The 19,329-nt window shown below is 38.9% G+C and overlaps 1 protein-coding gene across 2 annotated transcripts in view; it reads right to left on the bottom strand.

Moving 5' to 3' along the window:
• Positions 1 to 19,329, bottom strand: part of SLC41A2 (solute carrier family 41 member 2) — a 45,481-nt gene that overhangs the window by 24,375 nt on the left and 1,777 nt on the right. The window contains exons 1-6 of one of the 2 annotated variants that reach the window (XM_068142296.1): positions 14,561 to 14,634; positions 11,646 to 12,388; positions 10,231 to 10,338; positions 6,064 to 6,135; positions 5,058 to 5,202; positions 2,821 to 2,967 (exon numbers count right to left, since the gene is read on the bottom strand). In XM_068142296.1, the coding sequence (XP_067998397.1) occupies positions 2,821 to 2,967; positions 5,058 to 5,202; positions 6,064 to 6,135; positions 10,231 to 10,338; positions 11,646 to 12,200 (1,027 nt within the window). In that variant the 5' untranslated portion in view covers positions 12,201 to 12,388; positions 14,561 to 14,634. Of the gene's footprint in view, positions 1 to 2,820; positions 2,968 to 5,057; positions 5,203 to 6,063; positions 6,136 to 10,230; positions 10,339 to 11,645; positions 12,389 to 14,560; positions 14,635 to 19,329 lie in introns of those variants that run through there. The other variant, XM_068142295.1, reaches the window with a different exon arrangement.

Below are 19,329 nucleotides of genomic sequence, written 5' to 3' on the forward strand. Positions count from 1 at the left end.
ATAAAATATTACATTGTAATATACCTACCAAAAAAAAAGGCTGAATAAACTAAAAATGTACACCCCCTTCTTTCCAACACACAGATAATATGGTAGTCTTCCCAGAAATAGCATATCTAAAATGATGCAAGCACAATGTGTAATGTTGAGGCATTTATATCAGCAGTTCAGCTTTATAACCTGTCTGAGACTGAAAATTCACAGCCACAATTCTGCTGCTTACATCTATCCATCAGAATTGCATCATATTTCACAGGAGCACGACTGCAAATACCAGTGAGTGCCATCATAAAACTAAGCTTATGTGGCAAACAGCAGCCTCTCCAGATAGTATACTGTTTTTTCAGTCTACTTGGTTTTACAGTCCCATCCACACAAAAGCTGTTAAAGTGATCCAAGACTTCCTGATTCACCAGTGAGGTAAATAATGCAGAATTTATTCTAATGCCAAGTGAACACATGCATACATATAAATATGTATATAGAAACTACACAAACATTCCACTTTTACATGTATTTACTCCTGTAAGAAATCTCTCCTGTATTTAATGTTAAATACATTCTCTCTAAACTTGCAGAACCCGAACAAGTCTTAATGCAAAGTATATTTTAAATTAATAGGCTGGAGTAGTTAATGTAGAATGCAATAACATTTTGCCAAAGAAGAATATTTAATATATAAAAATGTATTCTCATTCATTACAAAGGCTGCACATTCAAGCAATTACTACTTTGATGCTATCTTAGTGGAGTTAAAATTAGTCTTGGAAGCCTTGCTTTTGGAACTTACTATCCTTCTGCGCTGACTGCAGCAAAAAAGATAGTAAGATACCTTTCACTGGGCAAGCTGAAAGTAGAAAGCTATTAGAATGAGCATGAGACAAAGCCCACAAGACAACTAATTTTTTCCTTTCCTTATCTAACTATTCTAGAGCATATTATCTCCTTCCTTTGTGGTGCCTTTTTTTATTCTCCTTCTTTCTCTTCTTTCTGTGACCTAAGATGTGGGCCTAAAGTAAAGAGCTCTTATTCAAAAAAGTAGCACAATACATCATTACTTTATTTGACAATTATAGTTTCATCAAACTTAATAAAAAAGACAAAAATGTACTGATGCACAGCTCTTGGACTACTCATTGCCTCATTCACTGTAAGCCCTCATTCCTTTAGCAAAGTGACAGAAATTAATCTTTTAGTTCAGAGAACTCAGATGCTTTGTGGTTTACTTCTTGTGCAGGGATATACTGTTCAGTGCAGTGATGCTGAAAATAATGCAAACTCTAATATGAATCAGAGGTAATTCAGTACTTCAAAGCTGCTGTTAGATAGAAGCAGCCGGTAGGAACCTGAAAATAATGATATGAGTAACAAAATTTATCTTCTCAACCTGGACCCACGAGAGATAAATGTATATATTTAAGAAAAGAAAAGGAAAAACAAAAAAAGCTTTAAATTAAGTCTTCAGATCATTACTGACAAATGACAGACCTCCTCGTCTAATATATATTCAGTCTTCGGGCTGCAGAGCACTCCCCTGTTCTGCTGGCCCCAGCGCTGGTCCTGGGGAGCCCTCTAGTGCTTTCCCCAGCTACCGAACAACGACTTAGAGCGACGGCTCTTGGGCAGTTAGGAACAGAAAGATTTGTTACACTTTGAGTATTTAAATCCACACGTTCTATAGCTCTGCAGTTATTTTTAAAGCACTCGGATGAACTAAATAATTACACCTATATGCGCTGGTGCTCAAACGTGACCTTTGATTTGGCCCTCGCTAAGGTAAGAATGCCACAGTCCTTTCCTGTGCTGCTTCTGCATGTGTTACCAAGCATCCTTTCAAACCAAAGGTTAAGCACAGGTTTACAGCTCTGGAGCTGGACAGCACTTGGAATCAGAAGGAAATTCACAATAGTCTTTGTGTAAATAATTTAAATAATTTAAAATAGCAATCACAAAGCACAAACCTATCCAAAATTAGGCTTCACTTCTTTGAATACATACTTCTTGGAAACTTGTTATTTTTAGTAAAAGTACTTAAATTACTGGTATTCTGGGCATAGTTACAGCTCAAGATATATTTGAATGTTGTCTAAAACCACACCCTAACAATGAAACATTTTCAAAGCAGAACTCCCAGCAGCTGACCAAGAGAGCCAGCTCAACTCCTTCCCCTTAGTGCAAGGAGAGAACATGTTGAAAACGCTCTGGGAAGCAAATATTTGGTTTAGGGACGGGCATTCGACAAAACTTGAAGAAAACTTCCCTTCCCCTCAAGAAAGAGTAAATTTAGCAACTACAGATTCTAATTCATACATAGATCAACTGTGATACTGTGAGAATCTTTCAGATAATAAGTGAATGTACCAAGATTGTGGTTAGTGATTTCTATCATCTTAAAAAAGATCATAGCATAATGTTGCCACCCAAGACCAGCAACAAGAAGAAATGGCCTCAAGATGCACGAGGGAGGTTTAGGTGGGCTATTAAAAGGTTTCTTCTTCACTGAAAAGGTTCTCAAACACTGGAATAGGCTCCCCTGGGAGGTGGTTGAATCACCATCCCTGGAGGGGTTTTGCATATGATGCCAAGGGACATGGTTTAGTATGAGACTTGGCAGAGCTAGATAATGGTTGGACTAAATGATCATAGAGGTATTTCGCAACTAAAATGATTCTAAGATTTATCATTTAACAGTATAAATGTTGATGGCAAAAGTCAGCCATACTGAAAAGTTTTCTAAACTTCTCCTTGCTTGCCTTCTCCCCAGCCTACTAACCCAAAATGGGTTCCTAAGGAGACACATACGCTTAGAAACATACTTACCAAGGCAAGTATAAAGACCCTGACTTATCCATGCTAGTATAGCAAGAGTGATAAGATCTCCAAAACTTGCTGCTATCGGAGTGGCAACATTGTCAGGATTAATACCAGTCTTCTTGGATCCAACAATAACTCCAACCATTATTATTCCTAGATTCAACAAAGACAACAGTACAGTAACCATATTTGCTGTTGTAACTCCACAGAAAATTGCCAAACAGCAGTTTCAAACTTGATGAGTAAGATGTCAGTTTGTGTCCCAGGATGATTGCTCTTCCCAGCTGTCTGAGTGTGGATTTTTAGAACTTTAGCCATTATATATTAAAAATATACAGTAACCACACACACAGTCAAGAATCACTGAACAGTGACCTACTTTGCTTATGATTCCAATTAGTATTATTGAAATTGCAAATCAGCCATTTCCTGAACAAAAAAAAAAGCATGCAGTGTAGTTTTTTTCTATATCCTATTAACTTTAGCTGTCTCAATTTAAATTATACTATGGTGAAAACAACATAGGTTAAAACCTTCGAAATCTATTATCATGCAAGATTTTCAGTCATGGACTTAGCACCAAAAGTCAAGAAGCAAAAACAAAATGCTAAGATAACATATAAAAATGTTACTTGCTATACAATTAAAGTATTTTAAATTGAGGATGTTGGTTTCTAGTTTTGTTGGGGCTTTTTTCTTCCCATAAATAGCAACACAACCTTTGAAAGAGGAACTTCTCTGCACAATCCAAATGGCTACTACAAATAAAATTCACACTTTTATGAACATCCTTCTTTGGCATGAGTAACTTCCTTCTTCTTATATAATACACATGAGGGCTTCAACTGTGTATCATGGTATCATAGTATCATTCAGGGCTGGAAGGGACCACAAGGATCATCTAGTTCCAACCCCCCTGCCATGGGCAGGGACACCCCACACTACATCAGGCTGGCCAGAGCCTCATCCAGCCTGGTCTTAAACACCTCCAGGGACGGGGCCTCAACCACCTCCCCGGACAACCCATTCCAGGGCTTCACCACTCTCATGGTGAAGAACTTCCTCCTCACATTCAGCCTGAATCTCCCCACCTCCAGCTTCATTCCATTCCCCCTAATAGCAATATAGTAGTATACCATCCTTTGTGTGATTTTAAAGAATTCTTGAACAATTAGTATTACAAGTTTCATGTATTTTATCAATAATAGTATGTGTTGTATGCTAGGAAGTTGATTTTCAGAGAAACTGCCCAAAGGGTAACACCCCATTAAATTTTCACAAGAAAGAACTGAAATTATCCTGTAGGATCACTATACTTCTAAAGCACCTGATCCATGTGTAGGAGGATGAAGCTTAGAAAGTAATTTCCTGTGCTGGCCCATCACCAGACAACAGCAAATTTTTTTCTTCTTGTCCAAATTACACATGACAAGTGGAAAAAATGTGCTTATGTTTCCCAGTTCTGTCACTGCTCTTAATTCTGCATATGATCAAACTCAAAGACTACTGACTAGGCTATGTCACAGAGGTACTTTCCCAACCTCCCTTTGTCTTTTGTTGTTTAATGTTTCTTGACATTTGGGAAGAGAAGATGAAATTCATCATGCCATATGGCCCCAAACAGACATTGGCATGGCTGGCAGAGAGGCACTTGACCTTGGTCCAAATCCCTCATACAAGCAGCCAACTTCTTCACCTCAGATACAAAGCAGAGCACAAACTAACATATAAGGAGCATGGGTAACCAGAAAGTTTGGAGTCATCCAAGCTATCATCCAGGTCTAATTACAAATTAAGATAAACCTGTTTAGTTCAGGTATATCTTAATATACCTGTACATATGAATTTATAGGTTGTATATATATTAGAAAATATTTCACACATTAGTGAATACAGAAAACAGAAGACAAAAGTTCTGCATCATCTTGGGTAAATCCTAAACCCCATAGATTTTGTTTTAGATATGCTAAAGAGGTCATGTTAGTCAAATCTTTGAAAAGAGTATGACAGGGGAGGAGTGCAATATGCATGCCTATGTGGAAACTGCAAAAGGGAATCCTATCTTCAGCTGGGTTTCCCCTGTGTTATACCTTACTGGTATAGCAACACTGGAATAGCAAGAATGCATAGCAATATAATATACATTAAGCATCCACAGAAAACTAAATAACTGTGGAAAGTTATATCTATATCTATATATCTATATCTATATCTATATATATATATATACACACTCCTCTTACCTTGTAAAAGAGAAGCTATGAACGCAGTTGCTACACTGCTAGAACACAGAAGGACCGAATGATCAAAGCGGTATTTACCCTCTGGAATCCAGCCCAATATAACAGCAGCCACTGCTGCCAGAAAACCAACTACTGTTGCCTGGACCTGGGGAGGGGGGGCAGGATGTAAATTAAAACAAAAAAACAACAAAAAAACAGGTGAATAATTCTTACAAAAACTGATAGTCTTAAAACAACTACAGAATCATGTTCTGATGGTCTTCTTCCTATATACATTGTTTGCAAAGTGTAAAAGCATGCTCATCCATCTTGTGGAGATTATGACAACCTTCAATTATCAAGAAGAAAAATCTTGCACCAGCAGAAAAGGCTTCATCAGCATTTCAGAGACTCAAGAATAACAAGAGTAAAATCAGTGAAAAGAGCATCAGGTTTACCAGAAGCCAATGCCTAAAGAGACTCCTAAGCCACTTAAAGTGAAGTCACAGCATAAATGTTTCACCTATTTTTCTTAGCGTGCTGCATTATAACACATGAACATGAAACAGCTCTTTAGCTTAAGAAAGAGCTGCTTTGGAGAGCAAGCACTCCTTTCCTCAGATGACCCAGCTATTTAAAATACTCTTCATTTTTCAAAAGCTCTATCACATACTTTCTTGAATCCAATGCAAATACAGTATTGAAAACATTTCTGTGGCCAAATTTAAAAGGTTTTGCCCAATCTGAATTTTTTTCTCTAGTCATCTTCAAATCCTCTCTCAGAAAAATTAAAAAAACCACCACCTGTGGTACAGTGACAAAAAAAATACTTGACCTTTTCTTCTGATCAACATGAGCTCATATTGATTTAGAGAACTATACTGTTAAAATAAATCCTTGTACATTAACTGTGAGCCAGGTGAGCTAGTTTCCAATTAACACTGTCTCCAGACTTACCAACGTTTGTGATGAATGTTTTCAGTAACTTCATTCACAAGAGTTCATCAAATAAATCCATTATACTTACCTGTTTTAAGGCCAGGTTGCCAATTATTAGATTCCATTTCTCAATGGGAGAATCCATTTTTCCAATATTTACCTGTCAAAATTAGAAAAAAGAATTTCAGACATTTGGTTTTAAAATAGTATTACTTGAAAAGGCAGTAGAAACACACAAATAATTCAACTCATTTAAAACAAAAAGGTTTTAAAGCAAGTTAAAAGCAAGCTCTACTTTTTCAGGTCAAGCATTGCTCTTTGCTTTGTGTTGTACTTACAGTAACTATCCAAATGCAGCTAACTTTGATGTAATTTGACATAGTATTTTGTTTAATATTGGCTAGCCACCTTACATTCTAGGAATGAATAGAACAAAATTAGAATAGAATAGAATAGAATAGAATAGAATAGAATAGAATAGAATAGAATAGAATAGAATAGAATAGAATAGACCAGACCAGGTTGGAAGAGACCTTCAAGATCATCGTGTCCAACCTATCATCCAACACCACCTAATCAACTAACCCATGCAACCAAGCACCCTGTCAAGTCTCCTCCTGAACACCTCCAGTGACGGCGACTCCACCACCTCCCCGGGCAGTTCATTCCAATGGGCAATCACTCTCTCTGTGTAAAACTTTCTCCTGACCTCCAGCCTGAACCTCCCCTGGTGCAGCCTGAGACTGTGTCCTCTTGTTCTGGTGCTGGCTGCCTGGGAGAAGAGACCAACCTCTGCCTGTTTCCAACCCCCCTTCAGGTAGTTGTAGAGAGCAATAAGGTCACCCCTGACTCTCCTCTTCTCCAGGCTAAGCAGCCCCAGCTCCCTCAGTCTCTCCTCATAGGGCTTGTGTTCCAAGCCCCTCACCAACTTCGTTGCCCTTCTCTGGACTCGTTCCAGCAAGTCAACCTCCTTCCTAAACTGAGGGGCCCAGAACTGGACACAGTACTCGAGGTGTGGCCTAACCAGTGCAGTGTACAGGGGCAGAATGACCTCCCTGCTCCTGCTGGCCACACTGTTCTTAATGCAGGCCAGGATGCCATTGGCCCTCCTGGCCACCTGGGCACACTGCAGGCTCATGTTCATCCTACCATCAACCAGCACCCCTAGGTCCCTCTCTGCCTGGCTGCTCTCCAGCCACTCTGACCCCAGCCTGTAGCACTGCATGGAGTTGTTGTGGCCGATGTGCAGAACTCGGCACTTGGATGTGTTAAATAGAATAGAATAGAATAGAATAGAATAGAATAGAATAGAATAGAATAGAATAGAATAGAATAGAATAGACCAGACCAGACCAGACCAGACCAGACCAGGTTGGAAAAGACCTTTGCAATCATTGTGTCCAACCTATCATCCAACACTATCTAATCAACTAAACCATGGCACCGAGAACCCCATCCAGTCTCTTCCTAAACACTTCAAGTGAAGGTGACTCCACCAGCACCCCCAGATTAGATAGATCAGTGGCTGGAAGGGAAACTTACCAGTGTTTAGTCACTTTAGACTGAACTTTTATCTATAATCCTCAGATCCTATGAGCCAGTGGAAAAATGTGTAGATTTATATGCTGGACACACACACTCTCCTGCAAGCATCTTAACTGATTACAATGAAACTACCTGCTAAGAGAAACTGCAAGTGCTTAATAGAAGATCACAAAGCACACCTAATGCTGCTTAATATTCTATTTTTTTTCACTTATACAACACAGAGGTTTATGATGCTGTGATATAAATCCTAAGGCTGGACAGACAGCAAAAAAAAGTGCTAAGAAATTAAAAAGTTCATGCAGAGTCTTTTATAATGTATTTCCTACTTCTACTTGTCTTGCAGACAAGTCTGAAGAATAGTTCACAGAACTGCAGTACGACTGTGTTTAAAATAACTTCCTTTTTGAGAAGTGAAAAAAATTGTACATGTTAAGTGTAAATTTTACCATTCTTTTCCCATAGAATACTAGTTTATAATACAGAAAGTATTAAAGCACATATGTTTAATCTTTTGATAATTTCTTTCCAATTGGTTTTACTTCCATTTCTTCTCCATTTTGTGATAGTAGTGCCTTGAGAGGACAATGTAGTAAAAGCAATTCTAACTGAAGAGCTTACAAACGTAGTAAGATATTTTATCTCAGTCTACACTGTGAATATTTGATGGTGTTCAAAGCAACACTCTGCAAATACATGCATTACATTTAATTATTACAGAAATATGTAAGGAAGTCCAGATAGGAATCTCTACTTAAATATGTATGCTAAATGAATGAAATGGCAGGTTATGGAAAGCTTCACTCTTTTTCTCCCTTGGGGAAGTTTTGGGAAAAAAAATCCCCAAAGTCCCTGTTACAACCCAGCCTCACCATCAGCTGCTGCCAAGTGGCTTTGTGACTCCTCTTAATTTTAGCTGCACATTCATGTTTTCTTTCTCGACCCAGACCTACCAGCTCCATGAGTGGGTCCGTAGCAACATAAATTTGCCTGCTGGTTTGGTGAAAAATCTTTCCCTTTGTTTTTTTAAGGAAGCAAGAAAAGGTTCTCTACTACAAAATTACCTGATCCATCACATGCAACCATGTAACCACGCATAAATGCTCTTAGGGTCTGGCAGGGCTACTCCTTTCAGTTGCAAATTTCCATTAAGTGAGATCAAGTTTATTGTGATACTGTGGAACAGATGGACCTAAAACAAAAGGTTTGTAAAGCCACATTGCTAAAGCCTAACCCTGATGACACACAGTCATAATATGAGTCTGTGTAAGTTTGTAGGGATGACTGGTGTTTTGGTGTTGCCTGGTGTTTGGGGGTTTTGTTTTGGTTTGTTTTTTTACTTCCTCTTGAAGACCAGAAAGGAATAGAGAAAAGACAACAGTGAGAACTGAGACAAAATGAGTGAGCGAAACCACAGCACAAAGCTGAAGGACAAAAAATGCACAACATAAATATTGTGTTTGAATGGGCAGTTTACCCAAGTACACCTTACACAGTTATGCCAGCACAGCAGTGGGCAGGGGGAGTAGGGCAAACATTAACACAAGAGAGAAGTATGAGCTATGCTCTGAGGAAGATAAAAACAGTCTTGAGAGAGCTGGTCAAATGACTCATTCTAAAGTGGATAGGAAACTGAGGGGCCAGTAAGAAACAGTTAAAGTAGGAATCTGGACAACAAGGCAAATGAAGGTGATCAGATAACACTTGAAATCAGGTATGTTACAGATAATAGAAACTTGCTAACAAGACATTACTTTTTGGCTGACTACATAATCACAATGAAGGAAAGCTAATTAGTTTACAGCCCCAAGAGCAAACACATGTCTGCGAATTCAGATGCAATTACAAGCTAACTGAGCAAAAAGGGTATGAATTAGCTCCAATGCTGAGATCAAGGTAGAAATTTCCTCTTCAAAGGGTAAAGCTATTCACAGGGGCACACTCTTGTATTTACTGTAAAGACAGCATCTGGTGGAGAGCCAGCTAGTGTAAATTTAGTCAGAGAAGGGAAGATGATCATACAACTGCCTCCAAATAACTTTAGATATGCTCTGAATTAATACAGTCCCTCTGTTTTCACCTAGGATGAGGATGGCAGGGCCAAAGATTGGATGACCAATAGGAGTAGGGGTCAATGGAATCAATGTGAAGAATGCAAAGGTCAGAACCACCTCTTTCATAGAGGTCTAAGAGAACTGACTGGCATGTAAATTGCAGGTCTAGCAGTAAGCTTTTTGATTAAACTCTCCAGTAAGCAATGATACAATATGGCACACCACCTGTTTCTAAAACCTGGGGGAAGCAGAGCAATCAAGGCAATTGTCCTGGAGTTCAAATTTGTATCTTGCAGCTAAACTCAAGCTGTCACTTATAAGTAGTTACATGTAACAAGTATCACAGTCTTTATTTTGTGGTGGTTGTTTTGTTGGGTGGGGTTTTCTGTTTGGTTTTGGGTTGGTTCTTTGTTCTTCTAACTCCCAACTGGAACTATTACAGACTTAGTATTTGTTTGCTTTGCAGTAACACTATGGAGGATGCAGCTGGCTATCTGCCACCTTGCAGACCTGTGCACAGGGGAACTGGTGTTGTGTGAAAAAATACACAAGATTAAGCCACAAACATAAAATATTTGTGTTCCAAATATTTACATTCCTTGTGGAGTGTTTACAACACACATCAGAAAAGCAAAGAGGAAGAGAAAGTTACGTACAGCAGTTGACAGCCGGGATGCCAAGGTCATTTCCAAATTTCCTTTGAGACCAAGAAGTGCAGGAACCAAGATAAAAACTTCAGTAACATTCTTGAACACATCCCAGTGCTGTATAAAGGATACAGTGGGAAACATTCAGCTGAAAAATTATCTTTAGACCATCCACAAAGTATTAAAAAAACCCCTCTGTAAACCATAAATTAATCCTCAAAAACCAAAACAGATTTATGAGTACACATTACTACTTCAAAGATGAGAATATCAAAAGAGATACAACACTTGCCCTTAAAACAAAAGAAGCCATCATTAATCTGAAGTATTTCTTTCAAGACTTTAGAACAGTACACACTTTAAAAAGTACTATGACTGCTCTTGAATTCCACTCTTAATTTACAATCATATTTTCACCTTTTCCCTTCCAGCTGTGTAGAAACTTTATGTAAAAACACCAAGGAATTGGTGGGGAGAAAAACCCTAATCTTTATTTTTTCACTTCTAAGTGTAAAATCTGGGCAAGTATGGCTTTCCATAGCTCAGATTTTATAAAGTAAACTCTCCTGTAACTTTCTGCACACTGTTCCGAAATCTTCATTTTCAGAACATGTTCTGTCACATTTCAAAACCCTGCCTTACTGATAATGATATATTAAAAAGTCACTTACATGCACTTGAATATTCAAAAAAGTTCTAAATCATTTCATATGGATTTCGTGTAACATATTGAGGTAATCCATATCTTTATATACCATATGCATTATCACAGACTAAATCTACACAGTAGACTTGAAGCACCCAAGGAGATGAGATAATGCAATACATTCTTTTAATCATTTTAACCTTCTATGTACAGCAGCATCACAGTTGATTACCCTCCCCATTTGACTATGTATGCATTTATCAGTGTCGACAGAATATTGGACCATTACTGTATTTCTATTCTTAGTTAAAGCAGAAGGCAACATTTTTATTCACCAGCTCGCTGTGGCTAAGTGACAACACTTACCATGACTTGAGTAACTCCAAATTAAACATTGGAACTGTTCAAGATGAGCTTTGGGAAGGAGTTCGTAGTAACAGAACCATAGACCAAGCTACTGCTGAATAGAATGGAATGGAATGGAATGGAATGGAATGGAATGGAATAGAATAGAATAGAATAGAATAGAATAGAATAGAATAGAATAGAATAGAATAGAATAGAATAGAATAGAATAGAATAGAATAGACCAGACCAGACCAGACCAGACCAGACCAGACCAGGTTGGAAAAGACCTTCAAGATCATCGTGTCCAACCTATCATCCAACACCACCTAATCAACTACACCATATTGTAAAAATACACAATATCACACATTAGAATTATAAACCTCGCAGACTTCCTGTTACAAAAACACCTTCCAAAGTAAATACTAACCTGTACAATATCCAAAACCATGCCAGCAGAAACAGTTCCAAATCCTGCTAGCAAAAAAGGTACAAGTATCTGTAATGCCATAATACTGCTAGATTCTTTGGGTTGTTTTCTGCTTCCTTCCACAATGGTATCTTCATTACTGTCACTAGATAGATTGTCTTCCTGCAACATGGCATCTGTCTCTGAAGTGTCCATTCCATCACAGAAATTATAATTGGTAAAATCATCATATTTAGGGCTACAGCTAGATGGGCTGTGTCCATTACTACCATGAAAAGGTTGTTCTGAGAAGTGATGGTACTCTGTGTGTAGTTCAGCCCGACCATTACAATTGTGTCCTGCTGGTTGTAGTCCATCTTGCCAGACACCGTTCACCTTTTTATGTCTTTCCTCCTGGTTTATTTGATAAACAACAGGAACCATACTCAAAAGTAGTCTCAAAAATTTATCTGACTGAATTGTATTAAGATTTACGGTCCAGTTTACAAAACCTTCTCTGTTATGAACTTTGCTATTTGTTTTGGAGATGGTTGCTCTGCCTTTACAGTTAGTCATAGTGCTACAGAAGTACACGTTGGAAAGCACTTTGTTCTTCAGATGGCAGGGAAGAAATCTTGTAGATGAGTCACCAAGTGCCACAATCGATGGTTTCAAATAGTTAAACCAAAATTATCCTTTTTTGCATGCAAAAGCTTTTTTTCAGTGATCTCAAATCTTCTACAATTCCATAGGCAAGACTGGATCTGCAAAAAAGTAAGAAAGTAAACCTTCAAGCTTCAAAATATTTTAATTCTACAGGATATGCAAGATACTGGTTTAAATTTGCAGATCATCCAGGATCTTTCCAAAGCAAATATATGTAGAAATGCCAATCTCTTCCAACATTTAACTGCCTAAATTGAAAGATATTAGCAGGTAAGATGGGAAAGGTGGTGAATAAATTGAAAGATATTAGCAGGTAAGACGGGAAAGGTGGTGAATGAAGAAGTTTCACAAACCAGTGTGCTGGTTTGTGAAAGAAAAGAGACAGCAATGCAGAAGGTAAGCGAATTGGTGAGGGCCTAGCTCTTCCCTTCTTCAGCCCTTCCTCAGTCGAAGTTTTCAGGCACATACTGTGCGTAGCCTGAAACTTCCAGGGGCCTTGAATGCAGCAGGGCCCAAGAGAAAAGTCTTTCAGCAAGGCAAAAGGGTATGGACAAATGGAACCACCATGATGCACTGGGGAGCAACTGTTGTTCCTCCCACTCTGTGCCTACTGCTTTCAATTTCCCAACTTTCAAAATGCTAGAGGTGGTAAGCCCAAAGCAATATTATGGGCAGTAAAGGTCTTAAGTGCTGACAACTACTGCCCTCTATCCCCACAAAGAGGTGGCAAACTAAAACAGGGATGTACAACTCAAAACCATGCAAATTTAAAATGGTAATAACCAATCTTTCTCTGAAGCAAACATACAAATTATGTTAAAGAGTTACAACATACATAACAAAATTACAGCTTTTCCTGAAGTGCTATAATATCAAGGAAAGAAGACAGTAATGAAATTCAGAACAATTAGTCTTAAGATAGTTTATATTAGACTAATATAAGCTTACAGTATTACAAAACTACAATGGCATATAAAATTTTAATTAAAACTAGTAAAAAAAGGTTAAGATTTAGGACAATTCCTGGTCTAGTGGAAGATGTCCCTGCCCATGGCTGATGGGTTGGAACTAGATGATCTTTAAGGTCCCTTCCAACCCAATTCATTCCATGATTCTATCACCTTATCATAGTATCATAGTGTCATAGTATCAGTCAGGGTTGGAAGGGACCACAAAGATCATCTAGTTCCAACCCCCCTGCCATGGCCAGGCACACCCCACACTAGATCAGGCTGGACAGAGTCTCATCCAGCCTGGTCTTAAACACCTCCAGGGACAGGGCCTCGACCACCTCCCTGGACAACCCATTCCAGGGTTTCACCACTCTCATGGTGAAGAACTTCCTCCTCACATCTAGCCTGAATCTCCCCACCTCCAGCTTCATTCCATTCCCCCTAGTCCTATCACTACCTGAACTATCTTAGTTTAATTTTGCATGAAGTGTAGGTTGCAGATATTTCCTGAATGGTAAGTTATTCTGATGTCTAGTAATCACTCCAATAAAATTATTTGATCAATATTAACACTAGCTGTGGTCAGTTTGGTTTGCAGTTTCTGCACATCATGCAAACACAATCTTTTATCTTTAGTGTTTAACATGACTTAATGTACATTTGTTTCTACTTCGAAATTTCCATCATGGTAGAATCATAGAATTTCTTAGGCTAGAGAAGACTTCTTAGGATCATGGAGCCCAACCATGACCACCATGGCCATTAAACAATGGCAGTCTCAATCCTCCATCACGAGCCACTTTACCTTCCTTTTCCTCAATTTTCATGTTTGGATAATAGTTATGGTAATTTATTAAAAGGACAGTGTTCATTTAACTTGAAGCTTTGTTGACTTTGGTATTCATTACTGGAGTCCATGAACACAAATAGATGATTGGCATAAAGAAAGAAATGAAGGTCAGGCAGACTACACCAGCATGATGTGGGATAACACAATTGCAGAAGCTCAAGACACTGTGAAAACATATTTTTACAGGCTGTGGGAAATAAAAATAGCTTGGGGCTGGAGAATTTTTAATCCATTTTTCCCAAGAAAACCAGGCTTCTAAGACACTATCTTTTGTGTTATGATTCCTCTACTTTGGTATACGACTCATAGAATTGTTTTAGGTCATCCAGTATTTCTGGAAGAATTTCAGACGGATTAGATGGACAGTAAAGATGTCAAAGTTTTTAGCAGATAACAGCCTTTTAAGAGATTCACATTTGCACCCCTGCTGCATAAAGCATCTTCAAACATTATTTTGGATAACTCACTCATATGTGGGCAGAGCAAGTCAACTTTAGAAGCCCTGCTGTTCACAAAGCTGCTTATTTGGAGGGGTTTTGAGCGAAAAGATAACTCAGATGTAACATGAAGATTTTTCCCTCTACCAATTGCTTTATCCAAGGGAACTGTGACCACAAAATGAGTATTTGAAAATTGGCAACAGAATTTATCAGCTGATTTAGAAAGAAGTTTTGCTAGGAAAGGCAATTTTTTTCGTCCAAAAGACCAGCACAGGAATTTAAGTAACCAAGATTCCTGAAATATCTTTTGCTGCGCTGTAGCAGAATGTGCTAAGTGCATAAGAACTCCTAGGCCACAATTCTGGTTTCCACACACTTTAATTAGGAATAACAAAACAACTTGTGCTGCTGTCCCAGGGGACCTCTAACCACAGTCCAAAATGGTGCTCTGTCAAGATCCACAGAAAGACAGAACAAGAAGAGGCAATTTTGATTCTTCCTGGCCCAAAGGTGACGTTATCTACGGAAAAGAAAAGAAATGTGCATAAAAGTAGACAATCAGAAACAGATGCATCATTAAATTATCAAGCCAGCTATTATCAACTTCTATGATAACACAAAGAGCTTTACAGAAAGATGAAGAGGAATAGAAGCTCACAGACATTGAAGAAAACAAAAATTTCAGGCAGAGCCTAGTCTAGGGTGCTGGAGGTTGCCAGCTGATGTACAACGAAAGGAAGTGGCACGCTACTGAAGAATTTTGTAGATGGAAAAGCTCTGAAATATCTAACTTAGAGAAACTTTGTGATAGACATGAAGAATGGGACAGAATTAAGATGTGAAAGCATCCACAGTCAAAGACATCTACTGAAAACCAGCAACATCATGGGGTTTTTTGGGGTAGTGGCATTTTTTTGGGGAGAGGGGAGGAGTAACAAATAAAGGATTTTACTTCACTCACGGGGAAATACATTGTGAAAATTTCCTAACAGCTTTAACAAGACTGAGTTTGGCTGTCTTAGTTTCTCCAATATGTTCTCTAGTGTCATCACCAGCGTGCCAGACCAGTGAATCAGACATTATTCACTGGTCAAGAACTCTGGCCAAAACTATTTTGACTAATTATCCGTATCTTCCTATCTTTTTAACGTGGATTTTTCTCCGAGTTTTTACTTGTTGGTTTTTTTTTTAAGAAACAAGGATTTGGGGAAGATTGTGCTTTCAGAAATTATCCAGTCAACTAGAAACTTAAAAAGGGAGGAAGAGGCTTGTATTGACAGCTAACAGTTGAATAGTACAAAGCAGTTTGCGTAACAGTCATTTATGTTTCTCCTACTAAGTCAACTTGGGAGGAAACTAATGATCAATGCTGAAAAATGAGAATTTAAGAAGACAAATAGAGAGGAGAAACAATGAAGCCTTCTGAATGTAATTATTGATTTCTAAAAATATGTTCCTAGAAAGATAATTTTCCAAATGCCTTCTGATGCAATAATTTTATCCTGAATTACAGTATGCAAATGCTGCTGTACTTTGGGGGGGGGGGGGGAGGGATATGGTGTTGCACCTAAAAAATGCAGCAAAACATCCAAGGAACAGTATGATCTCAGGGACAAGAACTTCCTAAGAAGGTTTTTCATTGACAAGAACAATGCTGACTTTATTGTGTTGTCCAGAAAAGATACAGCCAGCTAAAGAATCAAGCTCTACTCAAGTAACTCATGTGAAGAAAAGGAGGTCAAAATCTCAAAACCCCCATGTGTTTCTGTAGGAAGAAGAGCTTAGTGAATCTGGTTTCTTGACATACAATCAGGAGGTTACAAAGAATGGTGAAGTACTAAAATAATGAACAGAGACAAAGATCCTTTGAGAAGCCAGGATGCAGCCTCAAATTTATAATACCAGGCAGATTATACATGAAATGAAAGGGCACCTTGCCTTTGTCCCTACCAGCAAAACAAGAAGCTATGCCTAGACTATAAATATAATCATTTCCATGTATTTATTGTTTTCTAAGTACCGACTTTTATTAGTTTCTTCTTTTCCCTCATACATTTCATACCACATAATTACTGTGTATTATTCACCTCTCCCAGTCCTGAAAACATCCATAAACATAAGCAAACAGAAATAGTTCTGCAAATGTAAACAAATATGAAATACAGCCATACTCTGCTGTTTGTTGACATGTTCCTGAATAGTGAGGCAGTAACCCAGAATTCTTGTCCATAAGAATTAACACAACCAATGCACAAGGCAATTTAAAAAATACACACAGAGACAGTGTATGTGATGGCAAAAACGAGCCAGCAGAAGCAGATGCAGTGGAAAATAGGACCATGAGCTGAAGGAGATGCTGACATTTGGAATGGATGGTTGCTTTACAAAAACCTCAAGAGGCTTCAGCTACGAAACTGAAAGAAAAATGTAACTGTTAGGTTTAAAGAACACCTAGTAGTAGCAGGATTAAAGTACTGCATTCTATAGCTAGATTTGATCATATAGTGATTAGACTGCTGCTAATCTATTTAAAGCATGAAGGCAATTCATAATTAAAACACTATGCTTCTGAAAGAACATTCCAAAAAAGGAGAAGGGGGAAGAATCATGAATAATCAAGTACGAAACTTCTGTAAAGTCAATATTATAGCAGACCAGAACAAATACTTAGGAAAGTCTAGGTCTAGGAAAAATAATTTTCTGATTTCTTTCAGAGCCTGGCTAACAAAACCAAACGATAACACCTATCTAAACAGAACAGAGGGCTTTTGCAGGATCCAAAGCCAATTACACTCCAGTCAACTCCATTTCTCCTACAAGCCGCAAGCATAATTTCACAGTAATCATTTCAGGCAACAATAATCTCTATGTTGCACTACTAGGTAGCCCACAATCAAATACAATAGCTTAAACATGCCTATCTGAGTAACACCTCCAGTGCAAGAACAAGTCTTGGAAAGGGATTCAGGAAAGTAATATGAAACATTAATAAAATACTGAGCTTTAATATTTCGCCATAGTAAGCAAATATGAAGCTGTATTCTTTTCTTGCTTCAAAGGCTCTTTTTTTCGGTCTTCAAAGATGAAGCCAGACTCTCTTCAATTAAAGGATGGGAGGTAGTGAGCCCAAACTGAAACACAGGAAATTCCATTTAAAAGCAAGAAAAAGATGTACGTAGGGGTGGCCTTTTTTTGTTTGGTTGGTTGTTTTTTTCCTCCACCATGAAGGTGGTTGAACACTGGTCCGAAGAGCTTACGGACATTCCATCCTTGGCAGTGTCTGACACACAGCTGGATGTGGCCTTAAGCAACTGGCTCTACTCTCTACTCAGCCCTGGTGAGACCCCACCTGGAGTACTGTGTCCAGTTCTGGAGCCCCTATTACAAGAGGGATGTGGAGGTGCTGGAACGTGTCCAGAGAAGGGCCACGAGGATGATCAGAGGGCTGGAGCACCTCTCCTATGGGGACAGACTGAGGGAGTTGGGGCTGTTCAGTCTGCAGAAGAGAAGGCTCCGAGGTGACCTAATTGTGGCCTTCCAGTATCTGAAGGGGGCCTACAGGAAGGCTGGGGAAGGACTTCTCAGGATCTGAGGTAGTGATAGGACTAGGGGGAATGGAATGAAGCTGGAGGTGGGGAGATTCAGGCTGGATGTGAGGAGGAGGTTCTTCACCATGAGAGTGGTGAAACCCTGGAATGGGTTGTCCAGGGAGGTGGTCGAGGCCCCGTCCCTGGAGGTGTTTAAGACCAGGCTGGACGAGGCTCTGTCCAGCCTGATGTAGTGTGGGGTGTGCCTGCCCATGGCAGGGGGGTTGGAACTAGATGATCCTTGTGGTCCCTTCCAACCCTGAATGATACTATGATACTGTGATACTACTTGATCATGCACTGAGCAGTGTGGCTGAATAGAAAATGTTAGAGATTACTTCCAACTTCAATAATTCCAAGGTTCTATAGAGTTTGTAATTACAGGCTTTGGAAGCCTTCCTTAAGATCAGAAAAAAGATTTATACATGTGATACAGTGATCTGCACAGCCTCGTCTCCACTACTATGTGCTGTACACATGCAAGTTCCAAATATCACACTGACATACTTATCACTGCTATGGCTAATTATTTACATTGCTATAGTGGGTATACCAGCCGAAACTGAAAGCTTCTCACTTCATCATTACAGAGAGTAAACAGATTGCATTATCATTAACCATTTCATAGAATCTGGAACCCAAGGGCTAGGCTAAGATTATTTATGCCAGATATTTAATGTTGAGTATTAAACTGGAAAGCATGCTGAAAATTTACAAATGCTGCATGCAGTGTAGACGTTACATACAATTTCTTAACCATTATGCTGTAAACTATTTGACGTGATCTTTATTGTATGGCAGTTGTAGGTTAAATCAATAGCAAAGGTGGGGGGGGAAGAGTAACGAGGGGAAAAAAACAGATTAGCAAACCCCCAGATGCTTTCTAAAACATAAGACACTGAAAAAGCTGCCAGGCTCAGTTTGCAGACAAGCTTGAGACTGCTGCATTCCACTTCCTGAACATGGCAGCTTTCAATTTCAGCCCCAAGAAAGAAAAACGCAGATGTGGAGGGGAAAGAAAAATAAATACTGGTTTGCCTCTGCACCTTTAACACAACTCAATGAGAGGAGACCAAAACAGAGCCAGAAATTCAGTAGAAGGCTGTGAAAGGTGCCTAGGTCGTAAAAATCACTCATATGAAATGCTAACATGAGAAACACCAAGCAAATCGTATACAGCCCATCAAAAGCAGGTGAGAAAGCTTGAAA

This window comes from Melanerpes formicivorus, unplaced genomic scaffold, assembly GCF_026170545.1.
Source record: "Melanerpes formicivorus ecotype bairdi unplaced genomic scaffold, bMelFor1.0.p_v2 SCAF_8, whole genome shotgun sequence".
NCBI classification, from domain to species: Eukaryota; Metazoa; Chordata; class Aves; order Piciformes; family Picidae; genus Melanerpes; species Melanerpes formicivorus.